At 49.1% G+C, this 17,206-nt stretch overlaps 2 protein-coding genes across 2 annotated transcripts in view; one reads left to right on the top strand and one right to left on the bottom strand.

Moving 5' to 3' along the window:
* VWA7 (von Willebrand factor A domain containing 7) overlaps positions 1-2,796 on the top strand; it is a 46,634-nt gene extending 43,838 nt beyond the window's left edge. The window contains exon 17 of the mRNA XM_080991638.1: positions 2,660-2,796. Within this exon, the coding sequence (XP_080847764.1) occupies positions 2,660-2,674 (15 nt within the window). The 3' untranslated portion in view covers positions 2,675-2,796. The remainder of the gene's footprint in view (positions 1-2,659) is intronic.
* The window catches only part of SAPCD1 (suppressor APC domain containing 1), a gene marked incomplete at its 5' end in the record, with an annotated part of 31,467 nt that overhangs the window by 5,541 nt on the left and 8,720 nt on the right, over positions 1-17,206 (bottom strand). Inside the window, 4 exons of the mRNA XM_080993111.1 lie at positions 1,024-1,134; positions 2,976-3,077; positions 4,154-4,291; positions 9,927-10,063. Coding sequence (XP_080849237.1) covers positions 1,024-1,134; positions 2,976-3,077; positions 4,154-4,291; positions 9,927-10,063 — 488 coding nt within the window. The remainder of the gene's footprint in view (positions 1-1,023; positions 1,135-2,975; positions 3,078-4,153; positions 4,292-9,926; positions 10,064-17,206) is intronic.

Consider the following 17,206-nt stretch of genomic DNA (forward strand, 5'->3'; position numbering starts at 1 on the left):
TTTTCTCCCCAGGTTAGGTCATCTCTCAACTTCATTCCCAGAAATCAAAACACCGATACCGTTTGTTAGGCAGACAAGCAGCGTTATCAAGAACAGAACCGCTATGTTGTTGCACTGGACTTCATGAATGAGAGGGGAATACAGGGACTCAGTTCTGGGGGATCAAGGTGGACACCTTTTAATGTGTCCAAAATCTGTGTCTCAGCAGGTTGCCTTGGTCTGCCTCCTAAAAGGGCGAGTCCTGAAGCAGCCACTGGCTTTCACTCTTGCTTGACTTGTTGGCATCCGTCTGTCTCGAGAGACAATGGAGTGCGCCCCTGGGGGGTGAGGTCAACTGGCTGCATTAGCAGCACCGAAGTACGTAACCTCTCCAGGGTGCAAGCCTGGGCCGTGTGCATGGAGGTCCTGGGCTGCCCAGATGACAAGACCCCCATCTTGGCCTCGCTGATGGGGTCCATAGGAAAGCAGAGCAATACATTTGGCACCAGCTGGGCTGCAGGAGTTGCCGGAAGGAGGTGTACAAGGCGCCATCTAACCACCTTAGGGATTCCGCTCTGGATTTGTTTAGGATTTACTCCTTAGCCAGGCAAACTCGCCCTCCAGATGGTTTGGAACTACAACTCCCATCACCCTAGCTCACAGGACAGTGGTCTGGGATGATGGGAGTTGTAGTCCCAAAACATCTGGAGGGCCGAGTTTGCCTATGCCTGTCCTTAGCCCTTTCTTGTCCCAAAGATGTCCCACAAAGTAGCGGGCACAGATTGTTCCTTGGAGTTTACTCACAAATGTGTATTTTCTCACAAATGCGTATAACTGTAAGGCAGAGGAGGTTTAAGACCAGAGTTTTCCTTCTCCTAGATGGGCTCCCTTCCCAAGTTGATGAGCCCCATCTACCCCTCATTTCCCTCTACAACATGTGCAGAAACTGCCTTCTTGACCATTGGACCCCCTGTGGGTGTTGTCCCACTCAGTTCCACCACTCTGTCTTTGTGTATCTTGGCTTTTTGTGGATTTGTCCCTTACCTTGATCAGCAGGTGGTTCTGTTCCTTGAGGACTGTGACAGCTTGCTGCTGAAACTCCTTCTTTCCTGGTGGATAAAGGGGCCCCCCAAAACCAGGAGGTGGGACTTCAGGCTAGAGGAGAAGGAAAACCCGCGTAACTATCTGAGTGCAACTTCCTTCCATACCATACCACCCAATTTTTAAATCCAGCACTCCTGTGTTGCAAAGGGGCCTCTCAATATCCAAGAAGCAGACAAGATAGACTTGGCAAGAGGCGAGAGTTGGGGCCTGCTCAGGTATGGCGAGGGCGTGGTAAGAGCAAAGGGACACAGGAACAGCAGCCCAAAAAGCGGTATATAAACACCGTAAATTAATAAATGGTGCATACATACAAGATCCTTACTTGCACAGAGCTGAAACTACGCAATTGTTTCCTCTCAAAACTAGACGCGAGTGCCAACAACCAGCTGATTGTCGAGGCTTTTACAGTGCTGTGTACAGAAGCCCTGAGGATCAGCTGACTGTCAGAACTAAAAACAGGTCACCTGATGTCATCTGCATGATGGCAAATGACCCCGCCCACCTACCTGTGAGGTGGAATAGGTAAGGATTCAGCCCGACAGCCAGATCCAATTCTCCACCCATTTGGAGTCACCATTTGAGTTCATTTGCCCCAAGCAAGGAAGCCTGACCCTCTCCCCTTGGAGGAGACCCTGGTGCCTGCTCCTATGGACACTGACTCAAACAGGAAGGACCAGGTGTGCAGCCTCGGAGTCATTTTGGACTCACAGCTGTCCATGGAGGTGCAGGTCAATTCTGTGTCCAGGGCAGCTGTTTATCAGCTCCATCTGGTACGCAGGCTGAGACCCTACCTGCCCACAGACTGCCTCGCCAGAGTGGTGCATGCTCTGGTTATCTCCTGCTTGGACTACTGCAATGCGCTCTATGTGGGGCTACCTTCGAAGGTGACCCGGAAACTACAACTAATCCAGAATGTGGCACCCACACTGGTGACTGGGAGCAGCTGCTGAGACCACATAATACTGGTCCTGAAAGGCCTACATTGGCTCCCAGTACGTTTCCGAGCACAATTCAAAGTGTTGGTGCTGACCTTTAAAGCCCTAAACGGCCTCGGCCCAGTATACCTGAAGGAGCGTCTCCACTCCCATCATTCAGCCCGGACACTGAGGTCCAGCGCCGAGGGCCTTCTGGTGGTTCCCTCATTGCGAGAAGCGAGGTTACAGGGAACCAGGCAGAGGGCCTTCTCAGTGGTGGCACCTGCCCTGTGGAACGCCCTCCCACCAGATGTCAAGGAAATAAACAACTATCTGACTTTTAGAAGACATCTGAAGGCAGCCGTGTTTAGGGAAGTTTTTAATGGCTGATCTTTTCTTGTGTTTTGAATATTCTGCTGGGAGCTGTCCAGAGTGGCTGGGGCGGCCTGGCCAGATGGGCGGGGTAGAAATGAAATGAAACGAAACGAAATGAAATGAGAGTGCTTGTTCTCTGATCACAGGCGGACGCTGTGCAGATGTGTTTAGAGGCATGTGCCCTGACCAAGCAAGGTAAAAAAGGAGTCAAAGGTGTCTCGAGATGTGCCATCCATCCGAAACAGTCTTATTCCAACATGGACCACGTCCTTATTTTTCTATTTTAGCGCACATTTTGCTGACCAAGGGAGACAACCCCTCCTCCCAGTGCTTAACATTTGGATACAGCCTTCTGGGAAGCTACCGAATGCAAAGCCCATGGAAATGAGAAGGACATGTATTCAGCCAGTTCCTGCTCACTTCTGTAGAGCCTCTTCAGGTGAACTTGCACCTGACAGGTGAGATCTGTCTGTTTCGCCTTCCACCCCCTTGTACTGGAAACGTGAACGATCCTCCCTCCCAAGGCAGTAGCTTTTTCAGCATCCCCCCAGGGCAGAACTGCCCCAACCCCAGGCCCTCCCCTCCCCCTCCGCCCCCACTGACCTTTCCAGGAGAGGCCAGCAGGTTTTTCAAGCACAGGTTCACCTCCTGGATCTTGGCCAGCAGCAGGCAGCTCTGGTTGGAGTAAGGGTCTGGGAAATAGCTCTGCGGTTGTGCAAGAACAACAGTGAGCAGGGAAAAGCAAAACAAAACTCAGTATACAAATTGTATCCCGAAGATTGCAATTCAAAGAGTTGTTGTTTTTCAAAAAAAGGTAAATAGAAAAAAGGTATGAGGATGTTTGCAATTAATATACGACCTTTTAGCCCATGTGTGAAAATGTGTATGTGGACGCAGGTGGCACTGTGGGTTAAACCACAGAGTCTAGGGCTTATCGATCAGAAGGTTGGCGGTTTGAATCACGTGACAGGGTGAGCTCCTGTTGCTCGGTCCCTGCTCCTGCCAACCTAGCAGTTTGAAAGCACGTCAAAGTGCAAGTAGATAAATAGGTACCGCTCCGGCGGGAGGGTAAATGGCGTTTCCGTGCGCTGCTCTGGTTCGCCAGAAGCGACTTAGTCATGCTGGCCACATGACCCGGAAGCTGTACGCTGGCTCCCTCGGCCAATAAAGTGAGATGAGCGCCGCAACCCCAGAGTCAGCCATGACTGGACCTAATGGTCAGGGATCCCTTTACCTTTACCTTTAACTGAAATAACCACTTTGGCTTGGCTTAGTGTGGCAGCGTCAACGAGGGTCTTGCTAAGCCAAGATTTGGCTCAGTGTGTTGTGTGAACCAGTTCAAAGATTTCACACTGAAAGTGACCTTTGGCTCTTACTAGTCTCCTAATCCCTGCTACCTTTTATTCCGAGCTGGGGAGCTCCCTAAATGTGTGACAGTTGTCAAATTAAACATACGTGCTTTGAAAAGGGGACATGTAAAATCCACAGAACCTCATGTGTATCTCAGCCTACTGAATGCCGCGCCACAAATACTCCATCATCACACAAGGCTGGCCCTTACCTTGAGCAGAGTGAGGCAGATGCCTCAGGCACCTGATTTTGGGTCTCATGAAAGGGCTGCCAATTGTTAGCTATTCTATTTTTATTGCAGCTTTACTGCCCTGGGAAGCGAGATGTGCTTGTGGGATTTTCTGCCCCAGGTGCCAAAATAGCCAGACCGCCCTTAGCACCTTTAGATACCACCTAAGGGTGGTATCTGCTTTTCCCTGCCTGGTACTTACTGCCTCCGTTCCCATGTGCTTCTGACACCTCTGAGCCTCCAGGAGGTGGCGCTGAAACCAGTCGCGCACCCGCTCAACCATCTCCAGCCCTTGCAGCAAGGCATCCCGTTCCCGTTCCAGCTCCTGCATTCGCTTCAGCTGCAAGACAGGGGGCAAAGTCAAGATTCTAGCTTGTGAGTTGCGGGGTGGGTGGGTTTCTTTGATTCAGCAGCACAGAACGACTTTGCAATGCTCAGGAGATCTCCATCTAAGGTAGAAGGGACCTTGCAAAGAGGGATGTCAACATTTCCGCACAAAGTAGCAAAGAGGTGTAGCTCAAAGGGTGTAGAACCCATGCTTTGGACACAGAAGGCCTCAAGTTCAGTCCTAGGCACCAAAGATGATGATTTATTAGATTTATATATCACCCTTTGGACGCGGGTGGCGCTGTGGGTTAAACCACAGAGCCTAGGACTTGCTGATCAGAAGGTTGGCGGTTCGAATCCCTGCAACGGGGTGAGCTCCCGTTGCTCGGTCCCTGCTCCTGCCAACCTTGCAGTTCGAAAACACGTCAAAGTGCAAGTAGATAAATAGGTAGCGCTCCGGCGGGAAGGTAAACGGCATTTCCGTGCACTGCTCTGTTCCGCCAGAAGCGGCTTAGTCATGCTGGCCACATGACCCAGAAGCTATGTGCCAGCTCCCTCGGCCAATAAAGAGAGATGAGTGCTGCAACCCCAGAGTTGGTCACGACTGGACCTAATGGTCAGGGGTCCCTTTACCTTTTAAAAATGCTAATCAGACCTGATTGAAGAGGAACGTGTTTGCAGGGAGCTTAAAAATTTTATAGTGAAGGAGGCAGATGAATCTCCCTGCGGAGAGCGTTCCACAAACAAGGAGCCACCACAGAAAAGGCCCCGTTCTTGTGTGGCCACCCTCAGGACCTCACGTGGAGGAGGCACACGAAGAAGGGCCTCAGATGATGCAAGGCAGCAGAGGAGGCGGGAATGGGCAAAGCGACACCCTTCTGAGCTCCCCGGAAAGGGCACCTGCCAAAGCAGCAGCAGGAGGGCAGGAGCCCATTGCCAACCGGTGCTCCCAGGGCACCCAGAAAAGCAGCACATAACACCTGTGCTAGGAAATCTGAACTTGGGAGCAGTTTACCTACTGGATCGCCTTACTCCATATATGCCCGCTCGATCACTTTGATATGCAGAAGCGGCATTTTGACATAAACATTGTATGTAACGTGAAACCACACTTCAAAGCCAGTTCTCCACGCAGCTCAGAAAGTGAGACAGCTCAGTTGGTTAGAGCGTGGTGCCGATAACGCCAGGGTTGCAGGTTCGATCCCCGTAAGGGACAGCTGCGTATTCCTGCATTCAGGGGGTTGGACTAGATGATCCTCAGGGCTCCTTCCAACTCTATGGTTCTATGAGATGCCCCAAACCTCCAAACCGCAATGAAAACAGCACCCCGTATCAAAACATCGGTTTGCGACAAGAATACAGCCCCTTCGACAAAATTGGCTGCTAAACTGCACGTCCAATGCAATACCAAAAGAATGAACACGAGAATAACCTGAGATGCATGTCGATGGAGTTTCTAGTGGGAGGAATCCCAAAAGGCAAGGTGCCACTGTGGAGAAGACCCTGCTACCCACAGAACACCTTCCAGGCTCTCTCGAGGGATGAGGAACAAGGCGTTTCCTCATTTCTAGGGTTCTACTAATTCCTTTTTAGAACTTCAAAACATTGGATGTCTGGGAGGAGGAAAGGTCTAAGGGAGGCCAGAACAAAGGGGTGTGGATATTTGTGTGTGCCATCGTGGTCCCAGCTACCTGAGCCGCAGAGAGACTCACCCAGAAGAAGAAGCGCAGGGCCTCCAGGCTGCTGAGGGCCGTGCCCAACGGGACGATGAGGATGGTGTAGCCTCTCTGGACCGCTATCATGGCGCAGTGGGGGCTGGGAGGCAGCAACGCCCAGAGCAGGAGGGAAGGGGGCCGCCTTGGCATCCCAGCGGGGCAGCGAGGTCCCCTCACAGTAGCGCCCCTGCTTGAGGAGGGGGAAAGTCGCGCTCTGACGATGTGGCTCCTTCTTCTCTCCCCACAAGTCACGTCCCACCTGCTTCCAGGCCAGGGTCGTCACGGAGAGCTCCGCTGCCAGCAGCCAAATACTAAAACAGCACACCAGGGCCCCCCCAATTCCTTCAGGAACGTTTCTCTGAGCCTTTCCTCATTCCTCCTCAAACATTGGACTCTTCTTTCAACCGGTCCTCTTTCCTCTAAGGCTGTTTTTGCTCCCCTGCATAGCTGCCAACCTTCCCTTTTTTGTGGTAAATTCCCTTATTCCAGCGCCGTTTCCTGCTGCTTCCCGCAGCTATCCCGGATTGTTAGATATCCCGTAGACTGTCTGCGGGAAAGGTGAGGCTGCCGATCCCTTATTTTCAAATCTGAAAGTTGACAGCTATGCTCCCCTGTCACACCCTCTTCCCAAAATCCTGTCACAACCTTCCTCCACAGCGGTTTCCCTCTCCCATCCCTCAACTTTTGCCCCTTTCAGATGCTCTCTTCTGTCTCACACACCCCTCCATCCATCTTCTCCTCATTCACTCATTCACACCCTTCCTTCCTTCCTTCCTTCCTTCCTTCCTTCCTTCCTTCCTAGCGTTTCCACCCTTCCTCGCCCTTTTCTGCTGCCGGCCCGGTCTTTCACATTCGCATTCTTTTCTTCAAATGGATTTGCGCTGCCTGCTCTCCTCCGCTGCTAACCTCTCGCCGTCTCTCGCCTCGGCCTTCTCCTCTGCTTTCCCCTCAGACCCCTCCTCTGCCCTGGGGGAAAAGCAACAGTGTCCGGAATCTACCCCCCCTCCCACCAACCATCCCATTTGGCTGAAATCAGCACTTTCCCCCCAGTGCATTGTGGGATATGCTTTAAAGCCTCAGTTGCCCCGGACAATGGTGGCCATAATCCCTGCCTTTCCAGCTGGCTTAATTCGCTTGGGGTGCAAAGAGAGGTGAGCAGAACACGCTGCTCTGCCAATTTACGATTGCAACATGAAGAAAAGGCCTTGTTCAAAACTATATCCTCAACTTTTTGCGGTGCCAGCTGGCCCTGGCTTAAGGTGTCTTACACTGACTTTTTAATTTTGGGTGCTTCCAAGGCTATAACGATTTCCGAAGATGGGTTTCTATCACAGGCCAGAAAATTCGGTTGCGCGATAACAGTATCACAGAATTGTAGAGTTAGAAGGTACCCTGAGGGTCATCTAGTCCAGGACTCTCAACTACAGCAACAAGCCCACTTCCCCCAACCCAACCCAACCCCAAAATTAGACTTTTCGCAACAAGGGAAGTAATAAGGGCCCTCATATTTACGGGACTGCCTCTCCTGGTATGCCCCGCAGAGGACCTTAAGGTCCATAAATAACCATAGTTTAGAGGTCCCGGGCCCTAAGGAAGTCAGACTATCCTACACCAGGGCCAGGGCCTTCTCAGTGATGGCTCCGACCTGGTGGAATGCTCTGTCCCAGGAGACTAGGGCCCTTCAGGATTTAACCTCCTTCCGTCGGGCCTGTAAGACACCTGGCCTTTAATTTGAATTCAGCCTGATCTTTTATTTCCCTTCTCTTCCCTCTCCCTCCCCTTTTATGAACATCACCCGCTCTGAGACCCCACAACTAATTCTCCCCTGGCCTCCTCGCTGGCCCAAGTAGGATCAATTTAGCCAGCTAGCCCTGGGGATTATCTAATTGATTTTTTATTTTTATTGTTATTCATGTTTTTATACTGTATTTTATGCTGCTTTTATAATTAAGTGTTTTAAAGTGTTTTAATTTTATTGTTAGCCACCCTGAGCCTGGTTTTTGAACCGGGAAGGGCGGGGTATAAATAAAAATTTATTATTATTATTAATGCAAACTGGAAAGCGAGCGGTAACGCTTGAGGCAACGTGGTCTAACCTGCCCACAAACGAACTACCACAAACACTCCGTAAACAGCTGATGTCGTCTGTCCTCCCTGCAAACTCTGTGCGAGCAAATCAGGACAAATGTTTGATAAAAACTGGATGCCTGGAAGCCGCTTCAGAGCCCAAGCAGGCATGCATTGAAATATGTACCAGGCAGCTGCAGACGGCGCTTTTCAAAGCTCATTACGGAGGGAGGGCAGCCCTTCCCCACAGAAGGCAGACAGAGCAGATCAGGCAGGGAGGCAAATACATCAGACTGAACGCTTTTTAAACAGGTCATCCGGAAGCAACTTTTGGTAATCATACCTTTCAGGTCCAACCGGCACCCTGGAAACAACTAACAACACAAGCTGTGTGGAAGCTAGACAATATGCGCATTAATACAAACACACACTTAAAATCAAATATGAACTGCACTCCTTTCCAATCTGGCCTTGTCTGTCTTGTCTCCTTTCAGCATGAACCTGGACCTCCGTGGGGTGAGGGGAGTGGCAATGGAAGGGGTGGGTTGAGAGAAAAGCAATTTTGAATAGGGACAAAATGGCTGGCAGGGGGGGATTTGGCCTACTTTTGGGGTTGACACAATTACTTTGTTGACACAAAACAAATCGCAGAAACCGTTGCTGGATTTCTCTTTCCTGCTGCAAATTTAGTTAGTTTCATTGCATCTTGCATTGTTCCTGTCCTTAGTTCATATAAGTACCATGGGTTTTAAGTCGGTGCATGCCAGAAATCGTAGGATTTTGCAATTTCTATTTGCTTTCGTCGGGTCTGAGACCGTACAATGACATTTGTATTGATTAAGCCACCCCGGCTCTTTTCACGCCCTTAATTCTCAGCTCGGTTACATCCTCATGATCTCCTGCGGAGAATGCAGGTAATAATAATAATAATAATAATTTATTATTTATACCCTGCCCATCTGGCTGGGTTTCCCCAGCCACTCTTGGCAGCTTCCAACAAAACACTAAAATACAATAACCTATTAAACATTAAAAGCTTCCCTAAACAGGGCTGCCTTCAGATGTCTTCTAAAAGTTTGGTAGTTACTTTTCTCTTTGACCTCTCGTGGGAGGGCGTTCCATAGGGCGGGTGCCACTACCAAGAAGGCCCTCTGCCTGGTTCCCTGTAACTTGGCTTCTCACAGTGAGGGAACCACCAGAAGGCCCTCGGCGCTGGACCTCAGTGTCCGGGCAGAACGATGGGGGTGGAGACACTCCTTCAGGTATACTGGACAGAGGCCATTTAGGGCTTTAAAGGTCAGCACCAACACTTTGAGTTGTGCTCGGAGTGCTTCACCCCTATCTGGCTGCCTTGCAGAACTAAAAATTTTGAGGTCATGCAAGTCAGGACCACATGGAAGAGGTTTGCGATGTAAACACAACCTTGGACCGAGCGACCTCAAAGGACAATTGCAGCCCGAAGGCTGGTTTTTTAAATTAATTAACGATGCTGATTTGTATTTCTTGAGGCTTGAATAACCCTCCTGTCACTGGGAAAAAAAGAAGAGGGAAAAAGACATTGTTTTCCGTTTGCACACAAAGGTGTGGCATGTGGAATGCCTGATAAAAATGACGCTTAGGATGTTTGCAGAGCGTTGGCTGGGTTTTTTTTTTTATCACATTTAAGTTGCACAACTAATAGTGGATTGGAATGTCCCAAGGCCGGACTTTTCCCAATAAAGAAAGGGATGGGAAGATGCACTTGGAACGTGTGGCTTGACACTCGTTCTGATGTCGTCTCAACTCCCCATAAACAAATCAAAAAGGAGGCTCAGTGACCAGGTTGTCTGGAAGGGCCCTCGGGAGCCATTCCCTGGGCTTCCTCACCATATCATATTCCAAGGCATTGGAAATGGTGTGTCTCCGCGGTTCCTTTGGAAGTCGGATACTCCGGCGCCTCCCAGCTTGACAGAGGGAACTGTTGATGCTACGGGACCGTGTGACTCCTTTCCCATCGGATTCTCCTGGAGAAAGAGATTCATTATGCCATAAACATATTTTCAAAAGAAGGGGTTGGGGAAGGAACTTACAGGTTGATTTGTTGTCGTTTGATCTGATAAACTTTTGAGCATCCTGCCATTTGCAGTGGACCTCATACTGCTCCCTCATGCAGGTTTCTTGTGCCACAATATAATCCTCGTAGGAATACCAACCCATATTGGTGACAGTCACACCATACATTAATAATAATAATAATAATAATAATAATAATAATAATAATATTTTATTTATATCCCGCCCTCCCCAGCTGAAGCCGGGCTCAGAGCGGCTAAAAACAGTAAAAGTAACACAGTTTACATAAAATCACAATCAATTAATTGAAATATATTCTAAAATAAATTCATTCTAAAATCAATTCAGAATCAAATTAATGGCAACCATTGGGCTAGAGTTCTATGAGGATTACTGAAGGAGGGGGTCAGACTGTGCCCTGGCCAAAGGCCTGGTGGATCAGCTATGTCTTGCAGGCCCTGTGGAAAGATGTCAAGTCCCACAGGGCCCTAGTCTCTTGTGACGGAGCGTTCCACAGCCGAAAAAGCCGTGGCTCTGGTTGAGGCCAGCCTAACCTCCCTGTGGCCCAGGATCTCCAATATGTTTTTATTTGAAGACCTTAAGGTTCTCTGTGGGACGTATACCAGGAGAGGTGGCCCTGAGCTTAAACCACCACGGCTTCCCACAAAAAACTCTGGGAGCTGTAGTTCATTAAAGGTGCTGGCAGTTGTTAGGAGACCTCGCTGTTCCTCTCCCAGAACTACAGTTCCCAGAGTGCTTTAACAATCAGTCCCTCCTCCCAGGGAATTCTGGGAATTGCAGCACTGACAGTTCCTCTCCCTCCCCCTTCGCTCTCGACACGAGAACTCGTGAACATCCAATGAAACTGAACGTTGGAAGGTTCAGGGCAGATAAAAGGAAGCGACGGAGAGCATCGTTCAGCTATGGAACTCACTGCCACAGGAGGAAGTGATGGCCAACAATTTGGATAGCTTTGAAAGAAGATTAGGCAAAGTCATAGTTGTTGTTGTTGTTTAGTCATTTAGTCGTGTCTGACTCTTCGTGACCCCATGGACCAGAGCACGCCAGGCACTTCTGTCTTCCACTGCCTCCTGCAATTTAGTCAAACTCATGCTGGTAGCTTCGAGAACACTATCCAACCATCTCGTCCTCTGTCGTCCCCTTCTCCTTGTGCCCTCCATCTTTCCCAACATCAGGGTCTTTTCCAGGGAGTCTTCTCTTCTCACGAGGTGGCCAAAGTGTTGTAGCCTCAGCTTCAGGATCTGTCCTTCCAGTGAGCACTCAGGGCTGATTTCCTTCAGAATGGAGAGGTTTGTTCTTCTTGCAGTCCATGGGACTCTCAAGAGTGGCTGGGGTTATTGGGGGCTGCTAGCCATGACGGCTATGTTCCCCCACCACTGCCAGAAATGGTGTACCTTTGAATACCAGTCGCTGAACAATCACAGGTGGGGAGATCACTGCTGCACTCAGGTACCGCTTGCAGGCTCCCCGCCCCCCCCCGACATCTGGGTGACCCCTGTGAGGGAGCTGGGACAGAGCAACAGGCGCTCACCCCGTCATGGGGATTTGAACTACCGACCTTCCGATCAGCAAGCCCAAGAGGTTCAGTGGTTTAGACCACAGGATGGGCTGATGGAACAACCTGCAGGGGCTATGGTGAATACAACCCAGCAATTCAGGGCACTCCCAGACAGCTACAGTTTCGGGGTGGGATTCGATTGGCAGACTCATGTTGCAACATGCCACTTTAAAGACCCCCCCCCACAAGAATCCTGGGAATTGTGTTTTGTTAAAGGTGCTGAGAGTTGCTAGGAGACCCTCGTTCCCCTTACAGAGGAATTCACAGGAAAGGGGTATTGACCTTTGAACCACTCTCAGGATTTTAGTGAAAAGAAGAGAGTTCTCCTAACAACTCTCAGCTCCCTGAACAAACTACAGCTCCCAGGATTCTTTGGGGGGGGGAGGAAGCCATGACTTTCCCTATTCCTCCAAGGCCAATGGTCTGTCAAGTCCAGAATTCATCCCGCTTGTCACAGTGACCAAGCAGAAGCTTCTGGCCAGTTCACAAGCAGAGCATGGAGCAAGAGCCTTTTCCTCTACGTGAATTTGTGTAAGTCCCTTTTAAAGCCAGCAAAGTGAGTTCCATAGCTTTACTCTGCACTATGTGAAGTAGTTCTTCTGCTCATCCTGAACATCCCACCATTCGGTTCCATTGGGTAACCCTGAGGGAGGTTTAGTATTATGGGAGAAGGCAAGAATGCTCTCTTCTCTACCACGCATAATTTCACACACTTCTACCATGTTCTCCACACCACAGAACATTCAAAGGCCATAGCTCCAAGGCAAAGCTTCTGCCTTGCATACAGAAGGTCCCAGGTTCAGTTCCCAGCATCTTCCCAGCATCACTCTGGGCGGCTCCCTATCAAATATTAAAAACACAATACATCATTAAACATTAAAAACTTCCCTAAACAGGGCTGCCTTCAGATGTCTTTTAAAAGTAGGATAGTTGCTTATTTCCTTGACATCTGATGGGAGGGTGTTCCACAGGGCGGGTGCCACTACCGAGTAGGCCCTCTGTCTGGTTCCCTGTAACTTCGCTTCTCGCAGGGAGGGAACCGCCAGAAGGACCCTGGCGCTGGATCTCAGTGTTTGGGCTGAAGGATGGGGATGGAGATGCTCCTTCAGGTACACTGGGCCGAGGCCGTTTAGGAATGCCCTCTGCCTGGCACCCTGGAGAGCTGGTGCCACTCAAGTGTTGACAGTGCTGAGCTCCATGGACCAATGGTCTGACTCAGTTAGAAGACAGCTTCCTGTGTCCCTAATGGCTCCTTTTCCCACCCCGGCACGACAACATGTTCCTGCCACAACTTTCCTCTGACACATCGATGGAAGAAGCCAGGCCTGCTTTGCACCTGGTTACCCTCGACGCAGCAGGAACAGCAAGTGCTGGAGGACAGGATATAGGGACACAGGCAGAAAGCAGGGGAGAGGCCCCTTGGGTCCTATGTTTGCTTTTTGCTTTTTCTTTCGACGAGCGCTTTGTTCCTCATTAATTCTGTCCCTGGAAAGTCAGCCGGGGCAATCAATCCCTCTGGACCTCCGCCAGCCTGGGCTCAGTTAATCAATGAGCCCCTGTAATTAGTGGCTCTAATTAAAGCAACTGGGATGTGGCAAAAAGAGAGAAGTCCATTTCAGAAGCGGAGTGAACCACATCAGAAGGCAAATAGGGACCTCTCCCCCCTTTTTAAATGGTCACGACCCTGTGCCTTTAAGAGCATCCTGACATTAAGGCTGTCAGGCAGGTGGAGGTTCACCTGTGGCTCCTTTCCAGGAAAAGGCTCATGTGCTAAAATGTGCGTGAAGGAAGCCACTGGAAGAACAGGGAGTAAGGGACAGGGAAGAGGACGGCAACTGTATTGCCAAGGCCTTAAGGACCACAGAACTGCCCTGAATCCATGTGGAGACATTTTCCCCATCCCAATTCCTCTCCTGTTCTCAATATTGTTTTCTGGGCAAAACTTAAGGTGTTGGTTTTTCAACATAAGGGTGATTCCAGACAACCTGCCTACTGAGCATATATTTAACAAAACAATTTATAAATTGCTTCAGTGTAAGAAGGTAAGATGAACTGCATCAGGGCAGTGGCCCACCTAAGTCCTACATCCTTTTCTCACAGGGGAAAAAACATGAAATGGGATGTATGTGGCGCTAATCCACCGAGCGCCTTGGGCTTGCTGATCAGAAGATCAGCAGTTCGAATCCCCGCGACAGGGTGAGCTCCCGTTGCTCTGTCCCAGCTCCTGCCAACCTAGCAGTTCGAAAGCACACCAGCGCAAGTAGATAAATAGGTACCACTGCGACGGGAAGGTAAATGGCATTTCTGTGTGCTCTGGCTTTCATCACGGTGTTCTGTTGCAGCAGAAGCAGTTTAATCATGCTGGCTGCATGACCCGGAAAGCTGTGTGTGGACAAACGCCGGTTCCCTCGGCCTAAAAGCGAGATGAGCGCCACAATCCCATAGTCGCCTTTGACTGGACTTAACCATCCAGGGGTCCTTTACCTTTACCTTTCTCTATCAGCGCAAGGATTTCTCCTTCTCCATCTCCTCCCTCTGCATCTCCTGCCCCCCCCCCAAATTTTCCCCTAGCCCTACAGAGCAGATTTGGGGGTGCATGGAGGAAGGAGTTGGGGGAATCCCCTAGCGTTAACGCTAATTCTTACACTGGCCCCAAAATGTATTCCAAAAGCACCCACATCTCTGCAGGTTCAACCAGAGTCAGGAAGGAAAACTGCCTGAGGAGGAGCAAACGGTCTGAGCTGTTATGTGGCAGTGAGGAAGCAAAGAAGGAGGCAAGAGAAGGAGGAGAAGACTTCCGGGGTGGCGCCATCGGCAATGGCGGACTCCCTCTGATCTGGAGGGACTAGCTCCGCGCAAAACGGGTCTTTTCCGCTACGGCGAAGCGGGGACCCTTTGGAAAATCACAGGCGGATGAAGCCTGTGACCATGGGACTCGGCGGGCACCCTTAGCGCCCCCCCAACCCGCAAAGGAACCCATTAACGGGCTCCGGAGCGAAGAGGGGGAAGTGGCGCGGTGCTGTGAGTCAACTGCTATTTCCGTGGAGCGAAGCCGCATAGCTGTTGCCGGAGAGCCCTGCCTTTTTCCTGGGACAATTTGGCTTCTAAAATAATCACCCGTGAGTACTTAAATTTCGGACAATTGGACTTTAAATAAGGACTTGCGAGCAGAAAGGAATTGGACTTAAAAATTTACTTCAATTTGGCACTGAAATGGGAAGGTCTAAACAGGAAGTCAGCCTTCCGTTTCTTTGTAGACAGAATAAAGCAAAGACAACGTAAACTAGAGCTCAGAAAATAGCTTTTAAAAGATTAACTTTCATCATTTTAAAATTGTTGAACCCCCCTTCGGAAGCAGGAGAAGAAGGGGGATCTTTTTTGGACTGATTAAACCTGCAGAAGTGAGTTTAAAGTAAAGTAACTTTCCACCGTCCTGATCCTGGAGCGGGGTGTCAGGACTGACGTTTGAAGCTCATTGACCAGAGACAAAAGTTTTTGACAGACAACTTAAAGAAGAGAAACATAGTGATTCCACTGTTCCCTTTCGCATTTTAAAGGAACAAATATTGACAAAATATCTCCAAAAGGGAACTTTGTTGCTAGATTTGTACTTAAAAGAAAGAACAAATAGAAGTTTTCCCCCTAGAGGGAGACTGTGAAACTGTAACTAATTCCAAGGAGCTTGCAGCTGTTACAGATTACAATTGTGGGAATAGACCTGTGACCTTGTAGGACAATGTATTCAGAAGCTCTGTGGTGTGCTCTCTGTAAAACAAATGCCCTACTGGAACAGTTAAATGAGAAGACGGATTTGATGACTAAAGCGGTCAGAATTTTTGAACAGGCAGTGGGAAACTATATGGAGCCCACCCAGGAATCAAATCAGGAGTGTGCCCTGACAGAACAGATGAGAGAAGAGGATGTTGCTGAATTTTGGGCGCCAGAGATGGAGGGAGCTGTGGCCCTGCAGGAACATGAGCTTTTGGACTTGACAAATGAACTTGGAAAAAGCCAGATTTGGAAAGATAAAGTTTGGACTGGTTTGGAAATGGGGGGTTGGATAGACCCCCCTATGCAGGGATGTTTGGACTTTCCAAGTCTGGCAATGGGCCGTGAGATGTTTGGGGCTGTGGGGGCTCTTAATTTTGGAGGGATTCTGAAACATGTTTTCAAATACCACATGGAGTTTAGTCTGGTCTTTGGAAAAGGGGTTGATTTGTTGAAAAGGGTCAAAAACATTACCAAGCTGGAGTTCCCACGAGTGAAAGGAGAATATGAAGAAGAGCCGCGGAAGGGACATGGAAGAGACTTAAGGGCCTCGGATATAAGGTTACCAGGTTAATGCGCTAGATCAATGGGATAAAAAGGACTGACAAAACCCGGGACCAGGAGGAAGGGACGCTGGATGAAGATTGGATTGTTTTTATTTCTTTCTTTTTATTACTAGGATTGTTTTATAAAATTGATGAATGTTAGAAAAATGTTGGAACGAAATTACTTGGCTCTAGCAAAAATGTTTAAAGAATTAGGTAAGAATATTATGGCTATGAGAAGTTGGTAAAAATAAGGTTTAAGTTTTAAGTTTTAAGGTTTTCTATAAGATAAGATGAAAATAGATTAAGGTAATGTAATGACAGAATATTATGAAATATGGAAAGGATTTGCTGCGATAATTAATAACTAGGATACAAAAAAAGGGAGGAGGAGGAGGTCAAAGAAAGAAGGTAATGAAAGTTGAGGATTCGAGAATGATGGATTTGTTTTTATTTGTTTGTGGTGTATTTTTGTTTTTTGAATCTGCATTGTTTGATGTGGTTTGTTTTCTCTTTGTTCTTTTTCTGCTGTGTTTTTTTCTGTAATTTTAAAAAAAATTCAATAAATATCATTTAAAAAAAAAAAAAAGAGAAGGAGGAGAAGCTGACCGGGCAAAGCTCTGCTCAGAGCTCAGCTGATGCACAAGAACCACAGTTCACGGGATGTATGGTGCCAGGCGGCAGCTACAGATTGAGTGTCTGCCTCCCAGACAATAAGGCAGTTCCCGGCCAACTCAGCAGATGGAGGGATGCCCGTGGCCCAGCGCCAGGCACTGAGAGCTGCCAAACTCTCCCCTACGCCGCTGCGGACAGCAGCTGGAATATCAACTGTCAATCGGCAATGGATCCAGGAGCCTTTCGTTCCCAACCTATAGAATCCTGTTACTTATCCCAGTGCTAACTTCCCACTCCCACCGACTTGGATCTGAAGACCCCCGTTGCCTTTTCTTCTTCCCCGCTCTGATTTCATTCAACTTGGCATGCATTTGGGAATCTCCCGCCAGGATCAAGTTAAGGCAAGGAGAAGGCCTGCCCTCCCCGCCCCCTTACAAGCACATGCCAAGGTAAACTGATGTATGCCAAAGCAAAAATGAGTTACCCTTTAATGCAGAAAAACAACAACTGTGTGTCTGTGTGCTGGCCCGGCTCTATCGTTTGCTACCTTGTACAACGGCCCAGAACAGGCATAGGCAAACTCCAGC

The sequence above is a fragment of the Podarcis pityusensis genome (genome assembly GCF_964106645.2).
Source record: "Podarcis pityusensis genome assembly, chromosome: 2".
Taxonomy (NCBI): Eukaryota; Metazoa; Chordata; class Lepidosauria; order Squamata; family Lacertidae; genus Podarcis; species Podarcis pityusensis.